At 36.2% G+C, this 27,202-nt stretch overlaps 1 protein-coding gene across 1 annotated transcript in view; it reads right to left on the bottom strand.

The window, feature by feature from the left end:
* Positions 1–27,202, bottom strand: part of ssh (Protein phosphatase Slingshot) — a 412,359-nt gene that overhangs the window by 6,369 nt on the left and 378,788 nt on the right. Inside the window, exon 13 of the mRNA XM_090391626.1 lies at positions 8,543–8,775. Within this exon, the coding sequence (XP_090247752.1) occupies positions 8,543–8,775 (233 nt within the window). The remainder of the gene's footprint in view (positions 1–8,542; positions 8,776–27,202) is intronic.

The following is a 27,202-nucleotide window of genomic DNA, read 5'->3' as shown; positions in this document are numbered from 1 at the left end:
AAGAGTGCTAAAGAATAAACTGAAAGTTTGTGTAGAAAAAGTGTCAAATCATAACAAGAATAGTGCTGTATGGAGATTCTATTACAAAAGGTGTGGTGAGTGAAAGGGCCTGTTTTCCAAGATGGAGGATAAACAGAGTGATTGACGATTTGGATATGAGAAGTGTCTCAGGAAGTTACTGGTAACAGGAATAAATGATTTGGTTGAGCATATGAGGATAGATATCAGGAGATTATTGAGGAGAGTGAAAGACAACAGTGTGAAAGGAAGTGTAGTTGGTGTGTTGCCCAGGTATGACAATAAGTTAAGGCAAGCCAAAATTGTGAACAGTATGATAGCAGGCTGTGTGAGGAAAAAGGGGTGCAGTTTGCTGATCTGTGAAATTGTACAAAAGAGATGGAGGATTACATTTAAATATTGGTGTGAATCAACTGGAGAGATTGTTGCTAGAAGGAAGTATAATGAGTAATGTGAAAGGTATCAGTGGATATAAATGAGCAGGAGAGTGGCCAAGAAGCAAGAAGTCAAGGTAAGAACAGATGTTGGATTGACTGACTGGCTTCAAGTTGGAAAAGGAGTTAGGCAAGGATGTTTACTTTATCCTCACTTGTTTAGTATATATGCAGAGGACACCATGTGTAAAGCACTGGATGAGCTCAGGACAGGAATTAGGATAGGAGGTAGATTGATCAGTAATCTGAGGTATGCTGATGATACAGTACTCCTTTGTAATGACATGGAAGAACTAGGACTAATTCTTGACAAAGTTAACAAGATAAGTAATAACAGAGGACTTCAACTCAATCCTAGCAAGATAAAGATTATGGTTCTCAAAGGAAATACAAACATAGAAACTGTTGAGAAACAAGTGTACCTTAATGGAGAAAGAATTGAGGAAGTCAGCAAGTTTGAGTACCTGGGATCCATTATTAATGTGAAGAATTGCTGTTCAGAAGACATCAGACACAGGTTAGGAATGGCTAAAACAACAGTCAGAGACCTGTCTAAAATCTGGAAGGATGAATCTATCTCCATGGGAACAAAGTTGAGGATTTTGGATCCATCAATGAGATGGATGGATGGATGGTGTGTGAAGTGACTGATCTTCAGAGAGTTGAGGCTGCCAGAAAAGCAAACAGGACCACATGGTGTGGCACATCACCGAGCATCGGAGTGACCATACGGCATCTGTAGATGCCCAGTGAACATAGAGAGAGAGGAGAGTGGCCAGAGCATAACTGAAGGGGAATGAGAGTAGTGTGAGAGGTGAGAAGACAGAAACAGGAAGGTCATGGGATATAGTATAAGGAGAAATGATTCAGTAATGAATGTACAGAGATGATGAGTAAAGGAATGGTTTAGGGATATACTTGAGTTTGGGGAGATATACAGGGTGGCCATAATTAAAGAGGAGGTATTCAGAGCCCTCTGGCAAAAATGTATTGGATGAAATTCAACCAAACTTGGAGTAAGTACCCTCTGAAACAAGGGGTTTTTATTTCCAGAAGTACAGAATTTAGCTACCAGGAGACATTTGGCATTACAATTGCATGATATTTGCATAATATCACTGTTTCTACTGACGAACTGGTGGATATAAGGAAGACCTTTTGGTCTTCCTTATATCCACCAATTCGCATGGATTTGCGAATCGGTGAAAGACAGTAATCCATAGTACTTCAGTCTTATCATTCTGATAAGACTGAAGTGCTATGGATTTCACCTTTACCAGAACGTGCATTGCTAGTCAAGCTTTACTATAAACAACGTGGTAACGCTAATGCTGTGCCTGTGCTTTGAGAATTGCGGTGTTTGAAGGATAGGAGAAAAGGTCCAATGACAATAGCAAATCTTAGAAAAACACTTTTACGATTTGAAAATAGCAGATCTTTAGCAGTGAGACCAGAACAAGGGCACAAACAGATTATTCCTAAACAAGTTGAAGATGCAACTGCTGTTGGGAACACGGTATGAATAATGCATAAGGGTCCAGCAGTGATTGGGCAATATCATGGCAACTGGACATGACATACTTAGCTGTATGGAAAATTGTAGATCGAATGCTGAGGTTTTTCCCCTACAAGATTCCCACACTAAAGCTTTGCTTCATGGTAATGCAGAAACTTGACTGCAGTTTGCCCTGATGGTTCTTAGCTTGAATAGAGGTGGATGATGCATGGCTGTGAAAGATCTTGAAGAGTGACAAGACATATTTTTTATCTGAATGGCAGTGTTAAGTCTCACAATTGCTACATTTGGGCTGTGAATAGCCCTCATCTGTTCCAGACAGAACCCTTTACACATACTGAAAGTCACAGTGTCGTGTGGTTTCACTGCACTGTTTATTATAGGTCCATACTTTTTCGAAGAACTTTGCCCGACAGGACCAGTTACTTGCACCACGTCTGTTGTTAGGTATTGAGAGATGCTGTGCAACTTTGCTGTTCTGTAACTGCAGCAGTGAAAATGACTTGATTAAACCATATTAATGCAGGATGGAGCACTTCACAGTGGATTGCTGGTACAGCAAATGTTACGAAAACACTCCGCAGAACACAGAGTGATTAGTCATGCATTTCCCACAGCATGGCCACCTCATCTGCCTGATCTTAACCCCTGTAACCTTTAGTTGTGGGGCCTGAAATGCATGGTGTATGAAGGGATTTGTTTGTGATTTAGCAACCTTGAGAGACAGAATAATGCAACATGTGGGACAAATCAATGTGGATCTGTTGCATTCCACTGTAGAAAATGTCACACAGAATGCTGTTCTTAGAAAATCCGAAAGGACATATTGAACCACATCTGTAAGTTATGTAAACACAAAAATTGATTTGTTGTGTCTCTTCTAGCCATTATTGTTTAATTAATCCCAAATCACACACTCATAGCACCAAATGTTCCCGTTGGCAGAATTTTGTATTATTTTTTATCTTCTGTAAATAAAAACCCCATGTTCTAGTACTTACACCAAGTTTGATTGAATTTTGTCCAATACATGTTTTGCTACAGGGCTCTGAATATCTCCTCTTTGATCATGGCTACCCTGTATATGGGACAAAGGATAAAGCAGGCAGAGAAGATTGAGTGTGGAGAAGTAACAGATAAGAAGTGGCAATATAGACAAAGAAATGAATTGCTATACTTATTTACAAATGCCAGGGTATCAGAAATAAAGAAGATGTAAATGTTGCATTGATTGAGTTTATTCTCCAGAAAATATTTGGAATAAGTGAAACATGGCTGGATGAGAATATTAAGACAGGAATAGAGACAGAGGTTTACGATTGTAGAATCCACATCATTTTCAGACAATAACATTATGTCAGGATTAGGGACCTCAAGTTGGTGATACATGTCAGTTGTCTCTTCGCCAGATGCTGCTTATAATTAGTGATAATCTTGGGCCAGCTATCCCTGAGTGGCTATCTGTGGGAATTGAACTATTCACTCAGTCTCCAAAATTTAGGGCTAAAATGGCCTTGCCTACTCCTTACAACAGTATAAAAGGTGTTGACTGGCAATTTTCATGAGGATATGAAGGTGGAGTATGGCCAATGATAGAAGTACAATTATGTTCACATAAGGCTGAAGTACAAGGGGAAAATAGAGGCAGTCTGGCAGTGCAAGAGAAAACTTTGTCCAACCAAAATTACGAATTGGCAGACAAGGCACACATAGCTGGGTCCTTCAATTGCAAACAGATCTGCTTCGAGGGGAAATGAATGTGCTTGTTTTAAGATATGTTAGAAAATAATAATTAAGGAGAATTTTATATTCAGTTGGTATATTTGAATTACTAATCACGTACTGTAAGTACGTGAATCATTATTAATGAACCAGATGAGAATGGCAGGTGTGAACAGAAATACTTTCATTACTGACAAAAGATTTATGAATAATTTACATTTGTGATATTATATTGTTGTATCCTATAAATTGCTGGAGGGAGCAAGTAATATGTGCTCCTATAAACTGTAGACATTCATATGAGGAAAGGGAAAGAGATTTGTTTGCAAAATATAAATAACTAACCAGTAATAAACATTGGTGGCTCAGCAAATAATCATAGGGAGGGACTAATCCAATGAACTAATAATGCTGATAAGTTGATTCACTTAAGCAAGGCATGAATACATTGGTTGATGTAGCAAAATCATCTTGTACAATCTGTTATGTTTGTGGGTATTTATTTCTGTTTTATTTATATTTTTCTTTGTTTTCTATAATATTCGTTTATTCACTAATGATCAGTATATAGTTCTTACACAGTAATATATATATATATATATACACACACACACACACACCATGGTGGTCCAAAAAGTTCACGGCCTAACAATGAAAAAACAAATTTATAATTTCAAAATTATATTTATTTTTCAACGTAATCTCCCTTAAGACTAATACATTTATTCCAGCAATGCTCCCGCACCATTATCCCGTCCCTGTAGTGGTTCTCAGTAAGATCTGGAAAATACCCGTCTACAGCTGCAATCACGTCTTGATTTGAAGAAAAACGCTGACCAGGGAGGAAGAGTTTTAGTTTTGTTTTTAGTTTTAGTTTATCCCAAATCTGGGGGATAGGGTGGATGTTCTAACAATTCATAGTGCAGATCCCTTAATTTTCTGATTGCCAAAACACCTTTGTGGACAGGTGCACTGTCCTGATGAAAGATGTTTTTCTTATACAAACTGAATCTTTTCTCACGAATTTTTCCATCTAGTCTGGTTAAAAGATAGGAATAATATTTCCCGGTTATTGTTTTATCCTTTTCAAGATAATTAATAAACAAAATGCCTTAGCATCCCAAAACACCGATGCCATGACCTTTCCCGCTGATTGAACTGACTTTGTCTTCTTTGGGGCATTAGCGCTGCTAACACATTCCTGCATGTTAACAATATTAAGTTCTTTCCTAATATCCTTATTTTTATTATGATATTGCCATTGATGCCATCTGTTCACACCTCTACTCTTTCTCAGGACTCTCATATCTGCTGTCTCTAGTCTTTGGTCAAGCGTTTTACTTCTGACCCAGCTCTGAGATCCATAGGTTAAAATTGGTTTTGAACACTGTATTGTATACAGCTAATTTAATGTTTCTACTAATTTCGATCTTATTCCATATAAATATATTCAGCTGACTTCTCACCATACCAGCTTTGTTGATTCTGTTGTCTATTTCCATATTTAATTTACCTTCATCACTAAATATCATGCCTAAGTAGCTCAAATGTTTTACTTGTTCTATAGGTTCTCCATTCACAATGCAGTTGATATTTTCAATGCTTCTGCCTATTTTCATTGTCTTTGTCTTGTTATTGCTGAGCATCATACTATATCTATTACAACAGTTATTCAATTTAGTCAGAGAATCTTGCAGACTAGTAGCAGAAAGAATAAAGCAAAGAGGGATTAGGGAATAAAGCCCAACCCCCCAAGTTCCAAACTGGTAGGCTGGTTTTCCTTCAATTCTGATGACTCGAAAAGAGGGGGTTCCGCCCTCTTGGTGCCTAGGGTAGTCCCTGAGTGTTGAGTCTTCAAAAGGGGGGGGGGGAGTATGTATGATATTCCTGGTTAGAATCAGGAATATCATCCTGATGAAATGAAATATAATTATAGGCTTGGAGGTATAAGGGAGAACTTATATGGCATTAACTGCAAATTAGCACAATGAATGCAGGGTGGGTAATTATTACTGGAAACTTCAAGTATGGAGACATAGACTGGAAAGAGGAATGGTCATAAGGAGAGGAGAAGGAAATGGGATTTACACAGCTGTAAAGAGATACTTACACGAGATAATGGGTAATGGATGGGACAAGAGCGTGAGAGTGCTGGATCAGGTCATAGCATCAGGGAATTTAATAGTAATGAATGTAACCACAATGTGGCTAGTCACTTGTGGAAGGTAATTATGTGGTCTTGATCTGAGAGACTGCTAGATATGCAGAATTTTCTGTAAAGGAGGGATATATACGTAGAATTACAGAGCAGGTGATTATGACAAACTGAGGAGTCAGCTTAGAGCAATGCCATGCCATAAGAATTTGGAGGGGGGGGAGAGATGTTGGCAATAACATAAGAAAACAGTATCAGACTGCATACCATACCCAGAGTCAGGAGGATAAATCAGGTAGGAGTTGGATGAAAAGCATTGATGAAAAGTTGGATGAAAAAGGCACAGGCAAGAAGGGTAACCAGTATGGTAAGAAATGCCAAAGCTAATTATGAGAACCTATTTATGTCACAAGTAAAAAGTAGGAGAACTATGGAAGGATAGCTTTAATGAGTGTTAGGGTAGGAAAGTGACAGAAGCAAACTAAATAGCTGAGTGATCATTTTACGAGTGAATACCATCCAGGTGGAGATATTCCAGTGCTAGATGTAACATTGACTAATGGAAGAACGGAGAAAGATGAATTAGATGTGCATCTGATACTAGAGGATTCAGTACTCTATTTAATTTATACAATAATGATATGAGAAATTATTTAAGAAGAGATATTTTACGCAAAGCTAGAAAGAGAAACCATCAATGCAGCGGATGTAGACATCCTGCAGGATGATTTAAATAGCCTGCAGCACAGGCAAAAGTAAATAGCTGCTAGTTTAATATGGCCAACTGTGGTCATGCACTTTGGGATGAAGAGTTCATAAACTGTGTCCTACACTGATGGAAATGAACTGCAGGAAATTGATAAGGCCATGGATTTGGGGATTATTATTGACAGAGCATTTAGAGAACATATTGCAAATGTGGGAAAAAAAAGCACACAGATTGCATGGCTGTCAAGCAGGGATAAAGGAGTTATTTCTCTTTATAAGGTTTTAGCAAAGCCACATCTGGACTGCATGGTATTTCACTGCCTGGATTTTGAAGGGAAGAGGGATTGGCAGAGAGGATCTAAAGGTGAATGATCAAGATGGTAGGTTTATTCCCCTGATGAGAATATACTGAAGGTCTGTATGCTTAAAAGCCAGCTAACAGGAAAATAAAAGGAGAACATTACAGAAGCATATAAGTTATTAAAGGGTTTTATAGGATTGACACCAAAGATCTTTTTCAGTACATGCATTGTCAAAGAGTATAGTTAGCAAAGCTGTCGGACAAGATTTTTTGCTTGGAGGGTGAGAATGTTGTCATAGGTGGTTGTGATTGTCAGGATCATTGTTAGGGTATATGCCATTCCTAAATTCAAGAAAATATGTAAAACGATTATTATTTTTTTTAATATACTGGTTAATACAGTTTACTAGTTTTTACCACCCTCCAAACGCATTACACTTGGGAATCACCTTAGTGATGCCCAAGTGTAATGCATTCCTTAGTGGGTTATATGGCCTTGATGAATGTTTCATCAGTGGATGAATTCAAGAAAAGGTATGATAGTTATTGTGTGAATGTTTAGAGTGGGTTTCCCACAAGTCTGACTCCATGGAGATGGCTCAGAAATAATAACAATAATCATGGGCGGGAGTGAGATAAAAAAAAAATACATATACAAACATATAATGATGTATATACTTCTTGTATTAAATATTCATCACTGTTTCTGATTCCTTTTAACTAACAATAGTGTATTCTTCTGAACAGCTGTGACAAAGAGTTGAGTAGTAAAGGCATGATATGTGATGTGGCATTTTTAAATGATCCCTATTTTAATCCTTTCTTTGATAATGTATGGATCCTTATTTTAATCTTTTTTTACATGTGCTAAATCACTATTCTGGTTAGTAATGATGTAATTTTTTCATGTAGTACTGTCATATCCTGTACACCCCTTGAGGGTACATGGCAGGAATTTGATGATGATGATGATGATGAAATCACTATTCATAATTATGCCTCTGACACATTCTATGGTGTATTTCTGATAGATTTTACAACAATTTTATTTGGATGTAAATGGAGGAAACAATGTAATTACAAAAACCAACTATTTGCTTCTTAATTAGTTTATAGTATTTTTGGTATCAATAAAATTATATTCAGTTCTTCAATTTCAATTTTAGCAGCAAAATTTTTCATTACAATGAGGCTATCAAGTATTCTGCAGTTGATAGGAAAAATTTGAATGTGGCGAAACATTATGTAAATAAAAAAAAATTATATTCAGAATACAGAGACTAACCTCCATCATCTGAACCAAAAAATGAGAAATAATGTAGCAAGTACTATATCATTTGGTGACCAGAACTTTGGCCAAGCTGTACCAGGAACTGCTAACTGGTTAATGAAATACTCATCTTTCCTATAAAGATCTTTCTTTTTATGTTATTTTTTTGTGTTTACTTTCTCTGAACTCTAAGTTTGTTTCAGATTTCAATCGCCACAAGCTACTATGTCTGTGTTTGCTGGAAATTAGTTTATAGTATTTTTAGTATCAATAAAATTATACTCGGTTCTTCAGTTTCAGTAGCAAAACTTTTCATTACAATGAGGCTATCAAGTGATTTGCAGTTGATAGGAAAAATTTAGATGTGGCAAAACATTATGCAAATAAAAAAAATTCTATTCAGAATACAGAGACTAACCTCCATCATCTGAACCAGAAAATGATGGAAATAATGTAGCAACTACTATATCGTTTGGTGACCATGACTTTGGCCGACAAGCTGTACCAGGAACTGCTAACTGGTTAACGAAATGCCCATCTTTCCTATAAAGATCTTCCTTTTTATCTTCTTTTTTGTTTTTTTTTACTTTCTCTGGACTCTTTAAGTTTGTTTCAGATTTCGATCGCCACAAGCTATTATGTCTGTGTTTGCTGGAAATTAAATAATAAAATTCAAACATATCAATATGTTCTACATATGCATGTTCATTATGAATAAAATAAATTTCTTTTAAATAAATATTATTTTAAGATTTAAATTTAAAATTTTTTATATGGAAAGTTAGCTGTGAATTTTCACATATAAACAGTTTGTACTTAGAAATCCAAGTACAAATAGTTTATATGTGATTTCTAATGATTTGTAAGTATGAGCCTTTACTAAAAACATTTTTGATTGAATTAAAAGAACCAGTTTAACCCATTTATATCAGGCTGTATATAGCAAGTGCTGTGCATCATGCAGGAACTTCAACTGCATCCCTTCCATAATCAGGTGGACTCTTTTGTAGCATATTTCAATAATTATGGATTATTAATTTATTTTTTTAAAAATTTTTGTGCAAGTTATCTGGAACTGTCATAATGCAGGAAATCACAAAAGTAATGCTCTTTCAAGTCATTAACGAAAGTTTGATTTTATAATTCTAGCATACTACATGATCTAGAAAAGCAATCTTTACTATTTCCCACTACCCCCTCCCCAAAAAAAAACAACAACAAAGAATCGTAGTCAAACTAAGGTTAGAAAGCTATGCAAACAGCTGTAACAACTTATCTTGTACAGTACAATTGAAGTTTATTATTTTTTATTTATTTTTTGTTGAAATAACAAAGCTGCTTTGAGAAAGAGAATCAGAATTTTTATCATTGTTACTTCTTTAAAATAATCACTTTACTGTTTTTTTGTTTAAATTTTATTTATAAATGAATATTCTAAACCAAGAATATCACATTTTATATATTAAATAAAGTCTCCAGCACACCAAGGCAAATGATACTAAAGCAACTGAAGTGAAGTAATTAGCCTCTATATATACAAGTAGCCCAGTTGTGAGGTGGCTTCATGTGCAAACTTTATTTGCTTTCAATTGGATAAAGAATAAAACCAAGAATATAATTTTGGGACATCTTTAATTTCTAGCACATCAAGTTTTGAAATGCAGATTAGCATAAAGTATCACAATATCCCCCCCCCCCTTCAAATATAAGTAAATAAAATAAAGCAAGGCTTTTCTTGGATTTCTTGAGAATAAGCTCTGAAAAACTAAAGGATTTTTTTTATATTTTTTGGATATAAGAACTTCATCATCATTTATTCATGTGTGAATTGGGAAATATATACAAAAATATTAACATAATAAAAACTCATGGATGTAAAGTCCACTGGATGAAAGTGAGCCAAGCTGTTCTGTTTTGTGCCAAATGGTGAATGTCAGATGGTTCATGAATCTCACCTTCAAAAAGAAGGTGAGGCTCATGTATGCTTGCTTATGTATTGCCAAAAACTCTTTTCTTGGTCTTCCTCTGAGTCCATTAGGTGGCCTACAGTGAGCTAGAGCACTTAACATAGGTGAAGGTCGATGTCTAACTTAGTATTCTCAACCATTTCATTGACTTCTGAATTGTTTCTATTAGGGATCTAACTGGTTTTCTTCATGAAGGACAGTATAAGGAATGTGATCTTGCCACATATATCCTAGTAGTGTTTCAAGGCATGTTGTACCTAAACTATCGATATTAACTTCTTGTTGAGAAGTTATGTTCCATGCCAGGGCACCATATTGAAATATGGCTTGACTGGTAGTTTAGTACAGATGAAATGTAGTATTTATTGTGATGAGATTAAATTTCCAGATATTAGTTAGACTTTTATGGAAATGAAGAACTCTGTGCTTTCTTTCCACTATGTCTGTTAGAGTCTTGATGTAGGAACCATCATCATCAAATTCCTGACATGTACCCTCAAGGGGTGTACATGATATGATAGTACTACATGAAAAATTTACATCATTACTGACTTCCTATCTACAATTTTCCTCAAATCAGTCTGTTACCTGTCAAGACTACAACATTATCAGATCTTATATTTCTATCTTCTAAGGAACTATTTACTGTATCAATCCACCTATATATTGGTCTTCCTCTGGGTCTTTTTCCTGCCAACCTGGCAAAGAACTGTTTTGCTAATCTTTCCTCTCCTATTCTGCTTAAGTCACCATACTACCTGAGATTAGCTCTGCTAACACATTCCTGAATGCTAACAATGTCAAGTTCTTTCCTAATATCCTCGTTTTTAATATGATATTGCCATTGATGCCATCAGTTCATGACCCTAGTCTTTCTCAGTACTCTCATATCTGTGGTCTCTAGTCTTTGATCAAGCGTTTTACTTCTAACCCAGTTCTCAGATCGATAAATTAAAATTGGTTTGAACACCCAGCAATGCCCTTCTTCTTCTTTGGTGCATCAATCTGAAAATTGGTAAATACAGCAGTACATCACAACATCCTGTCTTGTGACTTCCTCTTTATCCCTTCATAACTCTTAGCGCCAATTAGCAATGCCCCAGCCAATATGAAATTCTGTCATGTTGTACCATCATTTTATATTGTAGTTTAAGTCAATAAGAATACAATTTGGTGGAATAAATCCCAAATTGCCAGCCCATTCTCATTCTTTCAGTATCCAGCTAGATACATAACAGGGTGCACCACGAGAAGGTGAGGATTGAACATTAGGTCAGAAGTGCTGGTCGTTCTCCACATTCCTTTAAAGGCTATGCGGAGGTCTCCTCTCAGTTATAGAGCTTTGACCCTTAAGCACCCCATGTAGGAACCAAGGGAATTAAAATCATTTACTTCTTCAAGAATGTGGTTATTTAGCTTAATATTTCCTTCTATTCTGTTTTTCAGGACTTAAGTTTTACTGCTATTGACTACTTATCCAATCAGTGCTTCATTTTTACATTGATTATCTAAGTGGTTTTGAACAGTCTAAATGTTAGTCAATCATTACATCATCTGCAAAGCAATGACTACTTATGTGGGTTTTTCCTGACAAATCATTGTGAGTTATTCCATACCCATTTACCGTTAGTCCGAATACATAATCGAAGGTAATAATAAAAACATATGGTGCCAAAGAGTCCCCTCCAAAGAATTCCAAATGAAATAGGAGAGCTCTCAATTCCAATTAGCCATTACTCCTGCCAAATAATTTTGATATGGTTCTGCTATTGGTTTAGTTATTTTCAAGAGTATGCAATATTAACTGAAAACTTTGAACATCCTTGGTCTGTTTATTGAAAGCTTTTGAGAAAGGTACTAAGTTTAAGGTTAATGGGAGGCTTTTTTCTTGCTGATTCTAGTAACTTTCTAAGATAGGATGTATTCAACAGTGCTTCTATTTTTCAAGAAACCTGCTTAATTTTTGAGTAGAAGAGTTACATATAAATTTTCATTAGTAGGAAGCAGTATCATTCATGTGTAATATTTTCTGTTCAGATTGCCATTTTTGGGTATTGGTATTATCAGGTCTTCTTTCTATTGTGATAGAATGTCAGATGTAACTAGAGCTGTATTACAAATATTTAACAATTAAAGGTGTTTTCCTCCATGTTTATTACCTAACCATCCAATGCTTTCTCATTTATTTGGATTTTTAGTGTAGTCTCGAAACATTGTAAGACACATAATGGGAAGTTCTTTTTTGGATTACAATTTCTGGAAAAGCATATGTAGTGAAGTTTACTGATGAATTATTTAATAATTTTTAAGTGGTTCTTCCACATTGAGTTCATTTTTGTCATTGGGTATCTTGATTTTTTAGCTTTTATTAGTCTCTGGGGCTTTTCTTTGATGGAAATAAAAAATTAGTGCATTTTTTACCTAGTCCATTCCTCTGGATTTATGGGTATTTGGATATAGTTCTAATTTTTGACATATGCCAGACAGCCTGGATATGTTTTTGTAGATGAGATGAGATGGAGTTAAAGAAGTATCTATATTTATATGTATAGTAAAAATTTATTTCCTTTTTTTTTTTGGGAACTCACTGTATACGAGTTTACTTCCATGCTGAAGGGTGGATGCCAGATGAGACAGTTTAGTAAATAGATGATAGAGAACAGATGTTAGTTCAGGAGCACATCTCTTGAGTACAATGGATGAGATTTTATGAGGACCAGCTGCCTCTGTGGTATACAACTTATTCAATATTCTGCTGATTTATTTGAATTTATTTCTGATGTTCTAATGATTTATTCAGGTTAGGTTGGTTTTTGAGGGCAGCTATAGATTCTAAAAAATGTCTTTCACTTCTCTACTTACTGAGATAGGGCATGGTGGATTTTTCCCCATTTGCTTTCATGTATAGTATCTAAAGCAGGAATAAGATTAGATTAGATAAGATAAGATTAGATTTGATCAAAATTAGTATACGAAATAAGTTATTAACTTGGGCAGTCAGCGAAGTGGCTTATCCTTGTGCACTTGGCAGCACATCTACTGTGTGCCCTTCAAAACATGCACTGTTTATGAGGGTGGTCTAAAATGTTCTCAGCCTAACTTTCATTTTATTTAATTTAATTCATTTTAATGAAAAATTGAATTTATAATTTCAAAATTATTTTTATTTTTCAACATAATCTCCCTTAAGACTAATACATTGATTCCATTATCCTGTCCCTGTAGTGGTTCTCAGTAAGATCTGCAAAATACCTCCACCATCTGCAATCACTTCTGCAGTACTGGCAGCCAGTGCTGGACTACAAGCATGGTATGATATTGTTCGCCTAATTGCAAAGAAAGGAAAGCCATATACTCTTGGTGAAGAAATAATTCTCTATAAAAACAGCAATAGTCAGTTATGAAAAAAGCATGCTAATCCAGTTTTAAGGAGTATTCCACTTTTAATAATACAGTGCAACAAAAGTTTGCTGAGATGGCAAATGATGTCAGAATAACAGTAAATTGAAAGCTGAAAGAGGCTATATTTGTTATGCAATTCTAATTGCATAGCAAAATTTGCAGTGTAAATATTTGAATGTTATTTGTAAGGTATTACAGCATGAGTGAAAAAGTAATAATTGATAAATCTCCTTTTGCTAAATCTTTAAAAACTGATTCCAGAGGTGAAACAATTTTTAGATATGTCCAAGAGTATTTTGAAAAATACAACACTCCTTTAAGTAATACAACCACACTGCAACAGATGGGGTTCCAGCTATGGTTGGTAAGTACAGAAGATTTTTATTATATATTATTATTAAGAGAGACCTCCAGGGAGTCAGGGACTCATTGAGGGAGGCCACATACTACACAGACCAGCTATCATATATATTCTTGAATTCATTCACACTGCTTGCCCTCACAACATCCAATGGCAATCCATTCCAATCATGCACCACCCCATGAGAGAAAAATCTAGCCCTCATCCCCTTCTTAGCGGCATTCATTCTCAGCTTCCAAGGATGTGTTGTCTCCTTTCCCCATCTTCCATAAATTGAAAAACTGCATCAACTGAAATCCTGTATGACCCTTTCAGAAGTTTGTAAGTCTCAATCTGTCTTCATAATCAGTATTCCGCAATCCTGATATCATTTATCTTTGGTATCCTCACCAAGCTGTTTTGCCACATTTCAATGTAAGAGATACATCTCTCATAAAAGGCAGTAACTTCTTGCATGACAACCGTACCATTAATCTGTCCCTTGTCTTCAAAGTGATTGTAATAGTTTTTTGGCTCCCTGTGCCAAAAATCTACTTTCGAGCCTTTTCTGAATGTTTGTTCTCAGTTTTTCAAGCTCACTTCAGTTGCAGTTGCCTTCGTTGTCTCCATAGCCAAAATGGTTTTACCGAAGAGACGGAGCTGTCCGTACATTTCTCCACGCTCACTGTTGAAAAAATTACTTATAATCACTGGACAGTGCTCTAGTGAGCAGAAGTAATACTTCACACTTTATACATATGAAGATATGTATAACGTTCAATAGCTGGGAGGAGGGATAAGAATCTTGTATTTCCATGTTTTGTTTCAGTAATTTCCTGTATTTCACTTGCACAAAGTCACAAAAATCTTTCAGCTGAGATATGTGAACAGTATAAATGTAAAAATACTTGTACACTTAGCGATCAAAGCTTCAATGTCTATTGGAAGAACATCTACTGCAGTTTGTAGACAACTGTGGACAACATGTGCCCCACAGCCAACATCAGCAATGTTTCTCCCCAAGTCTTTCTTCAAACATGCGAAAACATTATTTTCACCTTGGCGTTTTACACCTCCAAAGTTGGTGCTGCAATTATCGCCACAGAATCCGAAAATTTTAGTAGACAGTTTGTGTTTCTTAATTATGGCGTTAAAGTGATTCACTATTTCCAGTGTCTCACCAGGGAGTGTTTCAACATCCAGATGTTTAACCTTTATTCCATATTCGGGCATGAAGTACCTCACAACAACTGGTAGAAATTTAATTTCTTTCCGGTTTGATGTGGCTGTTGTAATTGTGACAAAATTATATTTCTCTAAGTCCTCGTAGAATTCATCAATTACTATGGTCCAATTACGTTCAAGATGAGCCTCACATTTTGTTCTGGCAAGTGCAAATTTTGGTTCAAAAAGTTTCAAAATCAGTTTAGAAGAACAATCAGAGATTCTGAAACTTACATCATGTGAAACGGAATGGAATGCAAATGTTGCTTCTTTAGCTGAGATTGCTAGGCCCTTTTCTGCAGGATCACTGTTTTTGAAATACAAATATGTAGATAATGAAGAAGAAACTGCCGCCGCTAACAAACCAGCTTTATGCTTAGCACTTTTCAAGTGGTCTTTAATCTCTAAACACCGTCATGCGCTACAGAGAAAACTGAGGCACAATGATCACATCGCACCTGATCAACTTCATCACATTTTCTTCCTTATTGCCTTCTACAAAAGATAAACTGTCATCTCTGTCTTTAGCTGGCGTTTACCAAATTCCTTCTGAATGCGATGTTTCTTATTTTGGACAAACTGGCCCCTCTGTGGAAAAAAGAATTAAAGAACATCAATATTATATTGATTACAACAAACCTCAGAAGTCTGGTCTAGCATAACACAGTATTACCACAACCCATAATATCCAGTGGGATAAAGCTATCCTTCATAGATGCAGGTTCAAATATGAACGCCTCTTTAAAGAAAGTTGTAAAGCTTTTTTACACTGACCAAATTTAAATCGAAATGATTGCCTCTCTCTCTCGAAGATCTGGGAGACTTTTATTTTATGTAGTCATTAAAAAACTAATTATCTTAAATATTAATTATTTATTAATTTCTTTCATTTCCTAGCTCATGACAACATTGTGTTTTAATAGGTGATCCACCGAATGTTCGTTACGTGTATTCTATTCCTATCTGTTTGTAAAACTTAAGATGTACTATTAGTTTTAGTACGAAATATCTACCTTATTTATTAATTAAAGTCATTACTGTGGACTTACGTGTTGTTTTTAATAACGAGAATGAAGTGATAAAGCTATTGTTCTCTTAAAAGTCCTGATGGTGCCCCCTAGCAGGCTAAGTAGATGTTCTTGGCCGTTGGGCTGAAATAAGCCTCCCAAATTTGGGGCAGTCTCATTCAACCAAATTTGTTGAGGTTTGGAGAGTTTCTTAGGGCTGAGGCTGATTTCATGAATAGTTTTTCGAATTTGTATTTGCTACGGTGTATTACTGTAGCTTTCTTCCACCGTATTCTGTGGCGTGTAACCAGAGCATGGTCTGCAAGACCAGAGTGGCTGTGCTTGTGAAAATGGATGATATCCTTGTGTTCCAAAATTCTGATATTCGCTGTCCTGCATATTTGCTCAAAGTAAGACAGTTTACAGCTGCAAGGGACCTGGTATACACCAGGTAGGTCTAGGGGAAGTGGTTGGTCTTTAGTGAAGCGGATAAGGGATGCCAATTTTCTGTATGGTCTGCAACAGGAGGTCAAGTCATGTTTTTTTAAGATTTTGGTAATTTTTTCCGAGGTGCCTCGGATGAAGGGAATGGTGATGGAATTAGAGTAATCCTTGTTGTGGAGGGGGATTGTGGTTTGTTCGTTTCAATATTTTTTGGATTTTTTTTGGGGGGTAGCCATTGGCTGAGAAAGTGTTGAGGATGTGATTTAGTTCAGTGTTTAGGGCTAATACGGTAAAATGAAGCTGAAGTTATCTAGACAATTAAATTGTCTAACTTTTCTAAAATGCTGCAGGGATAATCAGGTAATCCCAAATTGTATAAAATTCAAGCAGTGTTTTGTTTCACAAAAAAGCTCTCCGTATCTATAACCATGCCAGCTACGCTTTGCTTTGGGAACAAATCGCCACCACGCGGTTTCTCTTAGCGGACATTAACAAAGCTATTCGTGCACTTTAAATCACAAGCTTTGGTCAATTTTACATGACGTCTCGTGTACCGCAGCAGACAAAGAATTTGAAAAAATACGAGGTCGACAGATCAAAAAATTTGAAAAATTAAAAAAGAACTCTACCGTCAATCTAAAACTTCCTACCAACACCGTAATCAACCTTTCTTCAGTCACCCTGAGGCACTCATCGCGCTTTCATGTGGCCACAACCATTGCCCCCAGAAAAATACCCAGTGAGGATATTATGATCCATATCGAACGCGGAATCCGCTGCCTTCCGAATCAAATCGCCACCAGTGTAAGACTGGATGTAGCTTGTGTCCTCTCCAAAGCAAGACCACCAAAAACCAACATATCCAACAAGGAATATAAAGCTCTGCAGGAAATGAGGAATAATAAAGAAATAGTTATCACCAAATCGGATAAGGGAAATGCAACTATAATACTTAACCAAAAGGACTACACAGGTAAGCTTAATGTTCATCTATTAGATCGGGCTACTTACCTCCCTCTCGAATACAATCCCACCAACACACAAATTAGAAAACTTCACAGGCTCCTTAAGAAAGTCACTTCTTGGCTTGGCCTGTAGAAGTTACCAACAGATTAAAGCCGTTTAAATCTATATCCCCCCTCCGTATTTATGGACTCCCAAAAATACATAAAGAAAATGTGCCATCATGTCCCATAGTGGATGGTATTGATTCCCCCACATACAAATTAGCTAAACATTTGGCCAAAGCACTCACACTTCATTCGCAACACACCATCACACATAAAAAACTCAGCCCACTTCAAAGCCAGCATAGAAAACCTTACACTCCAACATACTGACATAATGGTCAGCTTTGATGTCTCCTCCTTATTCACAAATGTCACACTCAAGGAAACTTTAGAGCTAATCCAAGCTAAATTTTCTCCCGATATCTCAGCCCTATTTCAGTTCACAATGAACTCAAGCTATTTCGTTTGGCAGGGAAAATTCTACAAACAAATAGAGGGGACAGCCATGGGTTCACCACTCTCCCCACCCTTGGCAATTTCTTTATGGAGACCTTTGAAGAAAAAGCCTTAGCTTCTGCCCCACAAAAACCAACCATATGGCTCCGCTACGTTGATGATGTGTTCGCTATTTGGCCACATGGCTCTGATACACTCCTCTCCTTAACACACTTAAACAACCAACACCCCAGAATCAAGTTCACCTTGGAAAAGAGGAAAACAACAGCCTCCCTTTCCTAGACACACTAGTCACCTGCCTGATGGAACTCTGGTTTTCTCAGTTTATAGAAAACTTACCCATACAGGCAGATACATTCACCCCCCCCCCCGCCTCACAATAATATGGAGTGGTGAAAACACTATACAACAGGGCTAAACTAATCTGTTCTAACGACAAGGCCCTACACACTGAACTAAATCACATCTCAACACTTTCTCAGCCAATGGCTACCCCCCCCAAAAAATCCAAAAAATATTGAAACGAACAAACCACAATCCCCCTCCACAACAAGGATTACTCTAATTCCATCACCATTCCCTTCATCCGAGGCACCTCGGAAAAAATTACCAAAATCTTAAAAAAACATGACATGACCTCCTGTTGCAGACCATACAGAAAATTGGCATCCCTTATCCGCTTCACTAAAGACCAACCACTTCCCCTAGACCTACCTGGTGTATACCAGGTCCCTTGCAGCTGTGAACTGTCTTACTTTGGCCAAACAGGCAGGAGAGCAAATATCAGAAGTTTGGAACACAAGGAGTACATCCGTTTTCACAAGTACAGCCACTCTGGTCTTGCAGACCATGTTACACGCCACAGAATACAGTGGAAGAAAGCTACAGTAATACACCGTAGGAAATAAAAATTCGAAAGACTATTCACAGAATCAGCCTCAGCCCTAAGAAACTCTCCAAACCTCAACAAATTTGGTTGTATGAGACTGCCCCAAATTTGGGAGGTTTACATCAGCAGACCTTCAGCCCAACGGCCAAGAACACCTACTTAGCCCGCTAGGGGGCACCATCCGGACTTTTAGGAGAACAATAGCCTCATCACTTCATTCTCAGTTACTGTGTTGTAGTGCCAATGTGCATGTGCCTTTTTTGTAAGTTCCTTTTGAAGTTGGCAACATGGCGTTGCTGAAATATCGGAAATATTTATTAAAATGTAATTTAATTTATATTCTTATCTACATTGCCAATTCCTTAAGTGATTTAGCAACTACTAGAATGGACGAACAGCGTTGTAAACACACACGATGCTATATCAAGAACACGTGATTTGCACGCCTGTATAGATTCTGTGTGCGCATAGTTTCATAATTAGTAGTGTTCTAGCTACAATCGAAGCACCCTTGATGCAGATTGATTACACATATTCTAGAGTTTAGCACAGCATCGTTATTTTTATAAACTTACTAGTTTTTCTATTTTTACTTCCCTCCCACTCATGATAATGTACAATAGCAATAGTAATAATATGTTTTCGGGACAGGATCTTCAAACCGGGACCGTCCCAGAATTTCTGTCCAAGCAAGATCAATCATTTGTTGATAAATTTAGTAAATTTAATTCAGCGTAAAAATCTTTTTACACCTCTTTTACCTTATTGATATATTTTCAAAATTCAATGCACACACAAAAAAAAAAAACCCTTCACAACGACATTACAATTATGCAGTCATACAATTATTTTATGATTTCAAGAAAAATTAATGTTCTTCAAAACTTCAGAAAAATTTTTATTTCATTCCAAATATGTCATCTTTAGGACAAGAAGCTGAAAGAAATTTTTTGGATGCCCACATTTATTTATGTAGCTTGGTTGGCCGAGTGGTTAGCGTATCTGCTCTCCAGGCAAAAGGCTGCAGGTTCGAATCCTGCTGTGGGCATGGATGTTTGAGATTGTCTGTGAAAATATTAGTGGTGATGGTCAGCAGTAGATGGCATTGGTATAGATGATGAAGGTAGTTGCTGTTGGTAGAGTGGTGAAGACGGAGAGTTGTAGAGTAAGTGGCCTCCCTGAGTCTTTGGACTCTCTGGAGGTCTTACGTAATAATAATAATAATAATAACAACAACAATGTAGCTCATCTCAAACACTTAAAAGAGGATTTTAAAAACAGATTCAAGGATCTCAAAGATATAAAAGTTTCAGGATGGATTATGTCTCCATCTGATGCAGAGGGTGATAGGAATGATTTGGCTCTGGATTTGCAAGAGGAAATTATTCAAATGAAGATGGACTTAGAAGCTAAATAACTGCACTCAAAAGAAAGTTTTAGAGGATTTTGGACAAGTAAAAATATTAATGAAAATTACCCTGAACTTTATAAAAACTGTTGAGCCTTTATTATTGACCTTTCAAGTTCGTACTTGATAGAAGCCAGATTTAGCCATGCTAACAGTATTCTAACTAAGCATGGAAATCGATTAGTTCTCAAAAATAATGGAGATCTAAGATTACAACTACCAAATCATGAACCAAAAATATTTCTTCTCTTTTAAAAGCACATCAACCTCATCCTTCACATTAGACATGTGGTAAGCCAGTGTCGCATTTACCATAAGGCACAAGCTGGAGTCTCACTCTCTACGGGGCCACATTTTAAACCTTACTCCTCACAAACAACAATATAAAAGCGGCCTAGTTATAGTTGTAAAATAAAATACTTATTTTTAAATATTAAATTCATAATATAAACACTAGAGGCTGCTGAAAAATTTGTGAGGCCTCCCACCTCCATTTGAAATACATTGTTCTTTCGTTAGAATATAAAATTAACAGGAACTGTTGTATTGCATAAAATTCATGTACGTCAGCGAACTACCAACGTGGCAAAAAAAATTGGGGTAATAGCTATTTTGTTCCCTATATCTATATATTTTACACAACCGTAGAAGAGTGAGAATAGAAATAGAATTGTGGATTTTTTTTTTAAAACTTATCGCTATTCCCTAGTTTTCTATTGTAAGGTTCTATCGCTTAGCTTTACATTAAATACGAGACTGATCATACTCGACTCTAACCAAGGTATTCTGTTAAAATTTCAGGATTTGTGAAGTGTTCCGTCACAGGAAAAGTTTGAGAAACGCTGCTCTAGTCATTCCTTAAATTTAATTGGCAACTATGCTGCGGAATCTTGTCCGCCTCCGGACAAGATTCCGCAGCATATTTTTGTTTTATTCAAAATGTATATAATTACTTTTCATCTTCAACAAGAAGATGGGGTATACTCCTTAAACATTTAGAAAAAAAATCTTTAACAGTTAAAAGATTAAGTGAAACGAGGTAGTCCGCAAAAGCTGACGCCATATTGGCTTTGAAACGTAGATATAAACAAATTAAAGAGGCATTACATGAACTATTCATTTCTTCTCATGAAAAACCTATTTCTAAATTAGAGAGCTCATCACTGGCTGAACATTTGGACAATTCAGAAACAGCAATTTTAACAGTTGTGTGGGACAAAATTTTACAATGAATAAATGCTAGTAGTAAATCTCTACAAGATCCCTTATGGATTTGTTGTTAATAATAATTTGTTAGTCTTCAGTTGGTTTTATTTATGATATAAGGAATAATTCTGCTGCTTTAAATGAAGAAGCAAATTTATTAACAGATGAGATAAAATTTAAAGATGAGAAGGAAAGACTGAAAAAAAAAAAAAAAAAAAATGTGTGACGAAGTTTCACAATCTAATGATGAGATTATATTACACGGGAAAGAAAATTTCATTGTTAATACTTTTAATGTCATTTGCAATAAGCTAATTTGGAAATCAATGAAAGAACAACAACAACAAAAAAAAACTATTTAGACATATTAGATATGTTTGACATTTTTTGAAGAAAGAATTAGATCAAGACAAGTACAAGACTAGTATTAACAAAATTTTACAAACTTATGGGAGTGATATTAACCCAGAAAAAATTATTGATGAAGTTAAGCAATTTTTAATAATGCTGTAGGAAGAAAATTCTTCAATTAAAAATATGCACAAATTTATAAACGATGGGTTAAGGTCTAATTTCCCGGAGCCTATTTCAAATGCAAGTGCTGAATGCTCATTTTCAGTGTGTGAAACAAATAAAAAATTATTTAAGATGCAACTTGCACAAAAAAAAAAAAAAAAAGAAAAAAGTGACATGTCATTATTATGCATTGAATCATATGTAATGGACTCAATTAATTCTGATGACATTATAGATATATTTGCTAAAACCAAAGCCAGAAAAAAAAAAAAAACCCTTTTAGCTATTATTATTTTTTTAAATATTTAAATTTGAACTGATTTATTTTTATACATTTTTAAATGCAAATAATGTATACCAATGTTGTGTTATTTTTATTTTATTAAAATGAGTTATTAAGGAAATGTCGACTTTTATTTTCAACAAACTAAAAAAAAAAAAAAAAGCACATGAATTTGATTAACTGAAATAGACTTGTTCTTTTGAGGCCTCATAATAATGATGTCGCACCTAGGACCTCCAAAAGTATAAATGCGGCCCTGCAGTAAGCATTACTGCAGTCTCATTACATTTTTTCAATATGCATCACAAATCACAGTTGGATACGTTTTCTAAAAAAAATTGTTTAGAAAATGCGAGGGGTGGTGATCTGGAAAGTTCTATAAACATCTAGAAATAAAAATATTAAAGCAACTGATATAACCACAAGAAAGAATATACTAGAAGCAGAGTTACGAAGGTAACTTATGTTCTTATATCATTGTATATTCTTTGTTTGGGTTTTATCTGTTGCTTTAATATTATTAGACAGCCTGGTTGGCAGAGTAGTTAGCGTATCTACTCTCCAGTCAAAAGGCCGAGGATTTGAATCCTGCCATGGACAGGGATGTTTGCGACTGTCTGTGAAAATACTAGTGGTGGTGGTTGCCAGTAGATGATGAAGGTAGGTGTGGTTGGTGGAGAGAGAGTTGTAAAGTAGGTGCCTTCCCTCGATGAGTCTTTGGACTCCCTGGGAGGTGTTACGTAATAATAATAACAATACTTTTGCTATGGTGTTTATCGCAACTTTCCAGATCGCCCTCATATATTAACTTGAAGCTTACTGCTCTTGGGGGGAGGGAGGGAGGGTTGACAAAAACGTTTGGGAACTCCTGATCTGAAGCATGGTCGATTATAATGGACTGTAATCATGCTTTCATATGTATTTTTATGTTCTTCCATACAAATTATGGCTCATTTTCCAGTCTGTATAGAAGGCCAACTTGCAGAAAAATGAATGACTGAACAATATATATATACAGGGTGTTCGGGATAAATTTGACAGTTTCGTAAGGAAAAAGAAAATCTTCTTTGTATCTATTAAATTTAATGAATTGACAAAAAAACATTACAGGCAGAGTTAATTACAATACTATCAACAAGATTTACTCAAAATAACCACCATTAGCATCGATCACAGCTTCAATTCTGCTTCGGAACCTCGAACAAGCTGATGCTACAGTCTCCCTGGGAAGGGCCGCAAAAACTGTTTTAATTTTATCCATTAACTGGGCTTTTGTATTACTGGAAGTGCGATTGGTGTCTTTTTCAACTGCGCCCCATACAAAATAATCCATGGGGTTAAGGTCTGGGGAGTTTGGAGGCCAAACATTTGGACTGGTGAAGTCGTAGAAATTTTCAGACAACCATTTTTGACTTTTCCCAGAGGTGTGGCAAGGGGCCGAATCCTGCTGCCATACATACGGCCTACCATTGGCTACCCTTGTTATCCAGGGCTTGACTACAGTTAGCAACTCCACGAACAAAGCCCGAATTCCAATGCCAGGGTTCTTCAACACCTGTTCCTGCAGATTTGCGAGGAATTCTGCTGTACGAACGCAATCAGATCGTCTGCTAGGGATCTTTCTTCTTGCTACATCCTCGTAGTCACCATTGCAAGTCTCTAGTTCATGCCTGATTGTTTTTACTGTATTCAGGGAGCATTGGGCAGCAGTCGTAATATCCTTATTTTGATGGCGGGCACGAATCATCATGATACAAGTTATTCTCTTCCATGATTCAGGTGGGTTCCAGCTATCCATCCTTTCTGACATCTTGTATATGAATGAAGAAGGGTCCAAACTTTTAAATGAAGAGAAGTGTGTGTTAATACATGTAACTTACGGAAAAATATAATTAATTATAAATATGTCAAATTTATCCCGAACACCCTGTATATATATATATATATAGGGATTTGTGTAGCAGACTAAACAGTAATAGGAGAATATTTAAGTTAACTTAGTAGCTGCATCTGTAGTCTCATTTCCCTTAATTGCACTGGATCTCCAGTAAGTGTGAAAGAATAATTGTTCATTACGATAAAATTATACAAATTCTCATGTTGTAGTAATAATTTTCATTTAATATATAAATCAAAATCATTATCATAAGTTAAAATGTTTTGGCTTTCATATTAAGGTCATCATCATCTGGAGTACGCATGCATGAGTGTATACACACACAGTTCTCTGTTAATTATCAGACCGTCAAATGAACAAACCATTAATTAATCAACAACTGAATAGGTTTGTGTGCTAAATGCCTTGCAGTACAGTAACATATAACCCAGGGCAGGTTCGAGGATTAGAAGTGTTTTAAATATTGAATACTCTGGACGTCAATAAAACATCAGGACTGGATGGATTTTCCCACAGACTTTCAAAGAGAAATAAAATACAATATTATGTAATTTTAAATTTTTACTGATATTTACAAAGTGTCATACTTTTTAATGAAAACATAAAAAAAAAAAAAGAATATATCCTAATTTTTCTTGTGCAAATGTGTTGTTAGGTTTCAGTTAAAATGTACATGAAGAAAAAAAAATACCTTACAATACAAATGATGAACTTATTTACACAAAACAAACAATGAGTGTCAAAAATTGATGTTTGTTTTTAGTAATATATTACACAAAAATAAAACATTTTTCTACCATGTGAATGATTTGTGGTTGGTAAATCTAATAAAAGTTTAAAAAAAGACCAAAATGCATCAAAATGTTTATAAACCATGTAGAACATTAATTCTTTCTATCACATTCATCACAAATGTCTTTCCTGTAATCCGCACACGCAAATATATCACATACTGAACAACGGACTTTGGTTTTCCGATCCTTGGCTCATGGACAAATCTGACATCTAGCTTGCTTCTTCACTTTTGGTTCTGGAGGTCCTTCAGCCTCAGCAAGACCAGCATTGGTGTCTTCATCACCTTGGATATTCAGAACTTTCTTTATGATATTCGTAAGTTCTCTAGACAGTGGCTGAGCCAGTCTCCTTTTCATGTGTGGTGTCACAAGATTCAAGCCCAATTTCTTCAAGTATTGGCGCCTAATTATCTTTTTCTTAGTTGCTGACCGGAGAATTATCTGCAAGTTGATCCAGCATCCCATAAAAATAGCACAGAGGCCATCTTCTGGTTTTGCGGCTTGTTGTGTAGTTGTGAGCCATTTAGTCGAAACTGTCAACACCACCTTTTGTGTTGTTATAAAAAAGTATAACCTAGTTTCTTAGAGACCTCATCAACTTTCTTGTCACTGATAGAAATAGCTGTGGTGCCTAACACAAATTTAATACACATTAATGCTTACTGGGGTATGCTATCACCCCAACAATCTTACAGAACGACACATACTTCATGAACTACACTCACTCATTGATTGATGTGGAGAACGATTGTTGATTAGAGTATAGCTGGGTGGGGGAAGCACTTTGCATATCTGCGACTAATTTGTAGAAGAAAATGGAGTCACCTGGGGTAACACCTCATCCTGGGGAGCAGTCTAGGGTTAAGTTGCAGCACATGGGTTTGGATGTCAGGATAGTGAAGTGGACTGGCTGTCTGATAGGTATCATCATGTTGTGTATGAGGGAGCAATATTAAGGAAGCAGAAGGTTACAAGTGCAATCACACAGGACTCAGTACTGGGACCTGTATTGTTTAATCTTTATATCTATGACATCATCAGTGGATTGAAGAGGGGGGGGATATTTAGTTGGTTGCAGATGATGTGAAGCTGAGAAGGGTTATTAGTAATACGAGGGTGGTATGAAAAGTTCTCGGCCTCATTTTGGAAAGGGTTATCTTGAAAAGGGTAAAACAATAACAGGGGAATATTATTCCGATCTTTTAACCAGACTAGACGAAAAAATTTGTGAGAAAAGACGCGGTGTGCAGAAGAAAAGCATCATCTTTCATCAGGGCAATGCACCTGCCCACAAAAGTGTTTTGGCAATGGGAAAATTAAGGGATCTGCACTATGAATTGTTGGAACATCCACCCTATCCCCCAGATTTGGCTCCTTCTGACTTCTATCTCTTCCCAAAACTAAAACTCTTCTTAGCTGGTCAGCGTTTTTCTTCGAATCGAGAGGTGATTGCAGCTGTAGAGGGGTATTTTGCAGATCTTACTGAGAACCACTACAGGGATGGGATAATGGCGCTGGAGCATTGCTGAAATAAATGTATTAGTCTTAAGGGAGATTATGTTGAAAAATAAAAATAATTTTGAAATTATAAATTTGTTTTTTTATTGTTAGGCCGAGAACTTTTCGGACCACTCTCGTAGTGCAGATGTGGTAGCTTTTTCCTTCAAGAGGATTTAAATAAAATGGGCAGATGGACAAATGAATAGGGGTTTCAGTTTAGTTCAGCTAAATGAAGAGTTTTGAAGTTTGGGATACACTAATGGCTGCATACTCTTTTTTGAGGAACTGTATTGGAGGAAGTGGGGGAGGCAAGGGATCTGGGGTGGTGATTGATAGAAACTTGAAATTCAGGGAAGATATTACAAAGGTGGTGAAGGTAAGAGAGGATTGCTGCAATACTGAAAAGTACACTATCCAGCAGAGATAACAGTTGTCATTTCAATGTATAAGGCACTGATCAGATTGCATCCAGACTACTTTGCTCAAATTTGGTGCCCAGGAATTTGAAGGGGATAATTAACCTTGGAAAGAGAGCAGAGGTGGGTAACAAATATGATATAAGGACTGTAGAATGTTAACTATGAGGATAGACTAAGGGAATGTGGATTGCAAATTTTAGTAGATATAAGAAGAGATGTATGATTGAGACATTTAACCTGTTGAGAAGTAGTTACAGGGTTGACAATGGAGAGTTCTTATGTTTGGTGGAAAAAGGAAAGGAACGGGGGGGGGGGC

The sequence above is a fragment of the Typopeltis vanoorti genome, chromosome 4, assembly GCF_054136105.1.
Source record: "Typopeltis vanoorti isolate ZY-2024b chromosome 4, IOZ_Tvanoo_1.0, whole genome shotgun sequence".
Classification (NCBI taxonomy): Eukaryota; Metazoa; Arthropoda; class Arachnida; order Uropygi; family Thelyphonidae; genus Typopeltis; species Typopeltis vanoorti.
The sequence above is the reverse complement of the archived record's forward strand: the minus strand, read 5'-3'. Positions and strand labels throughout refer to the sequence as shown.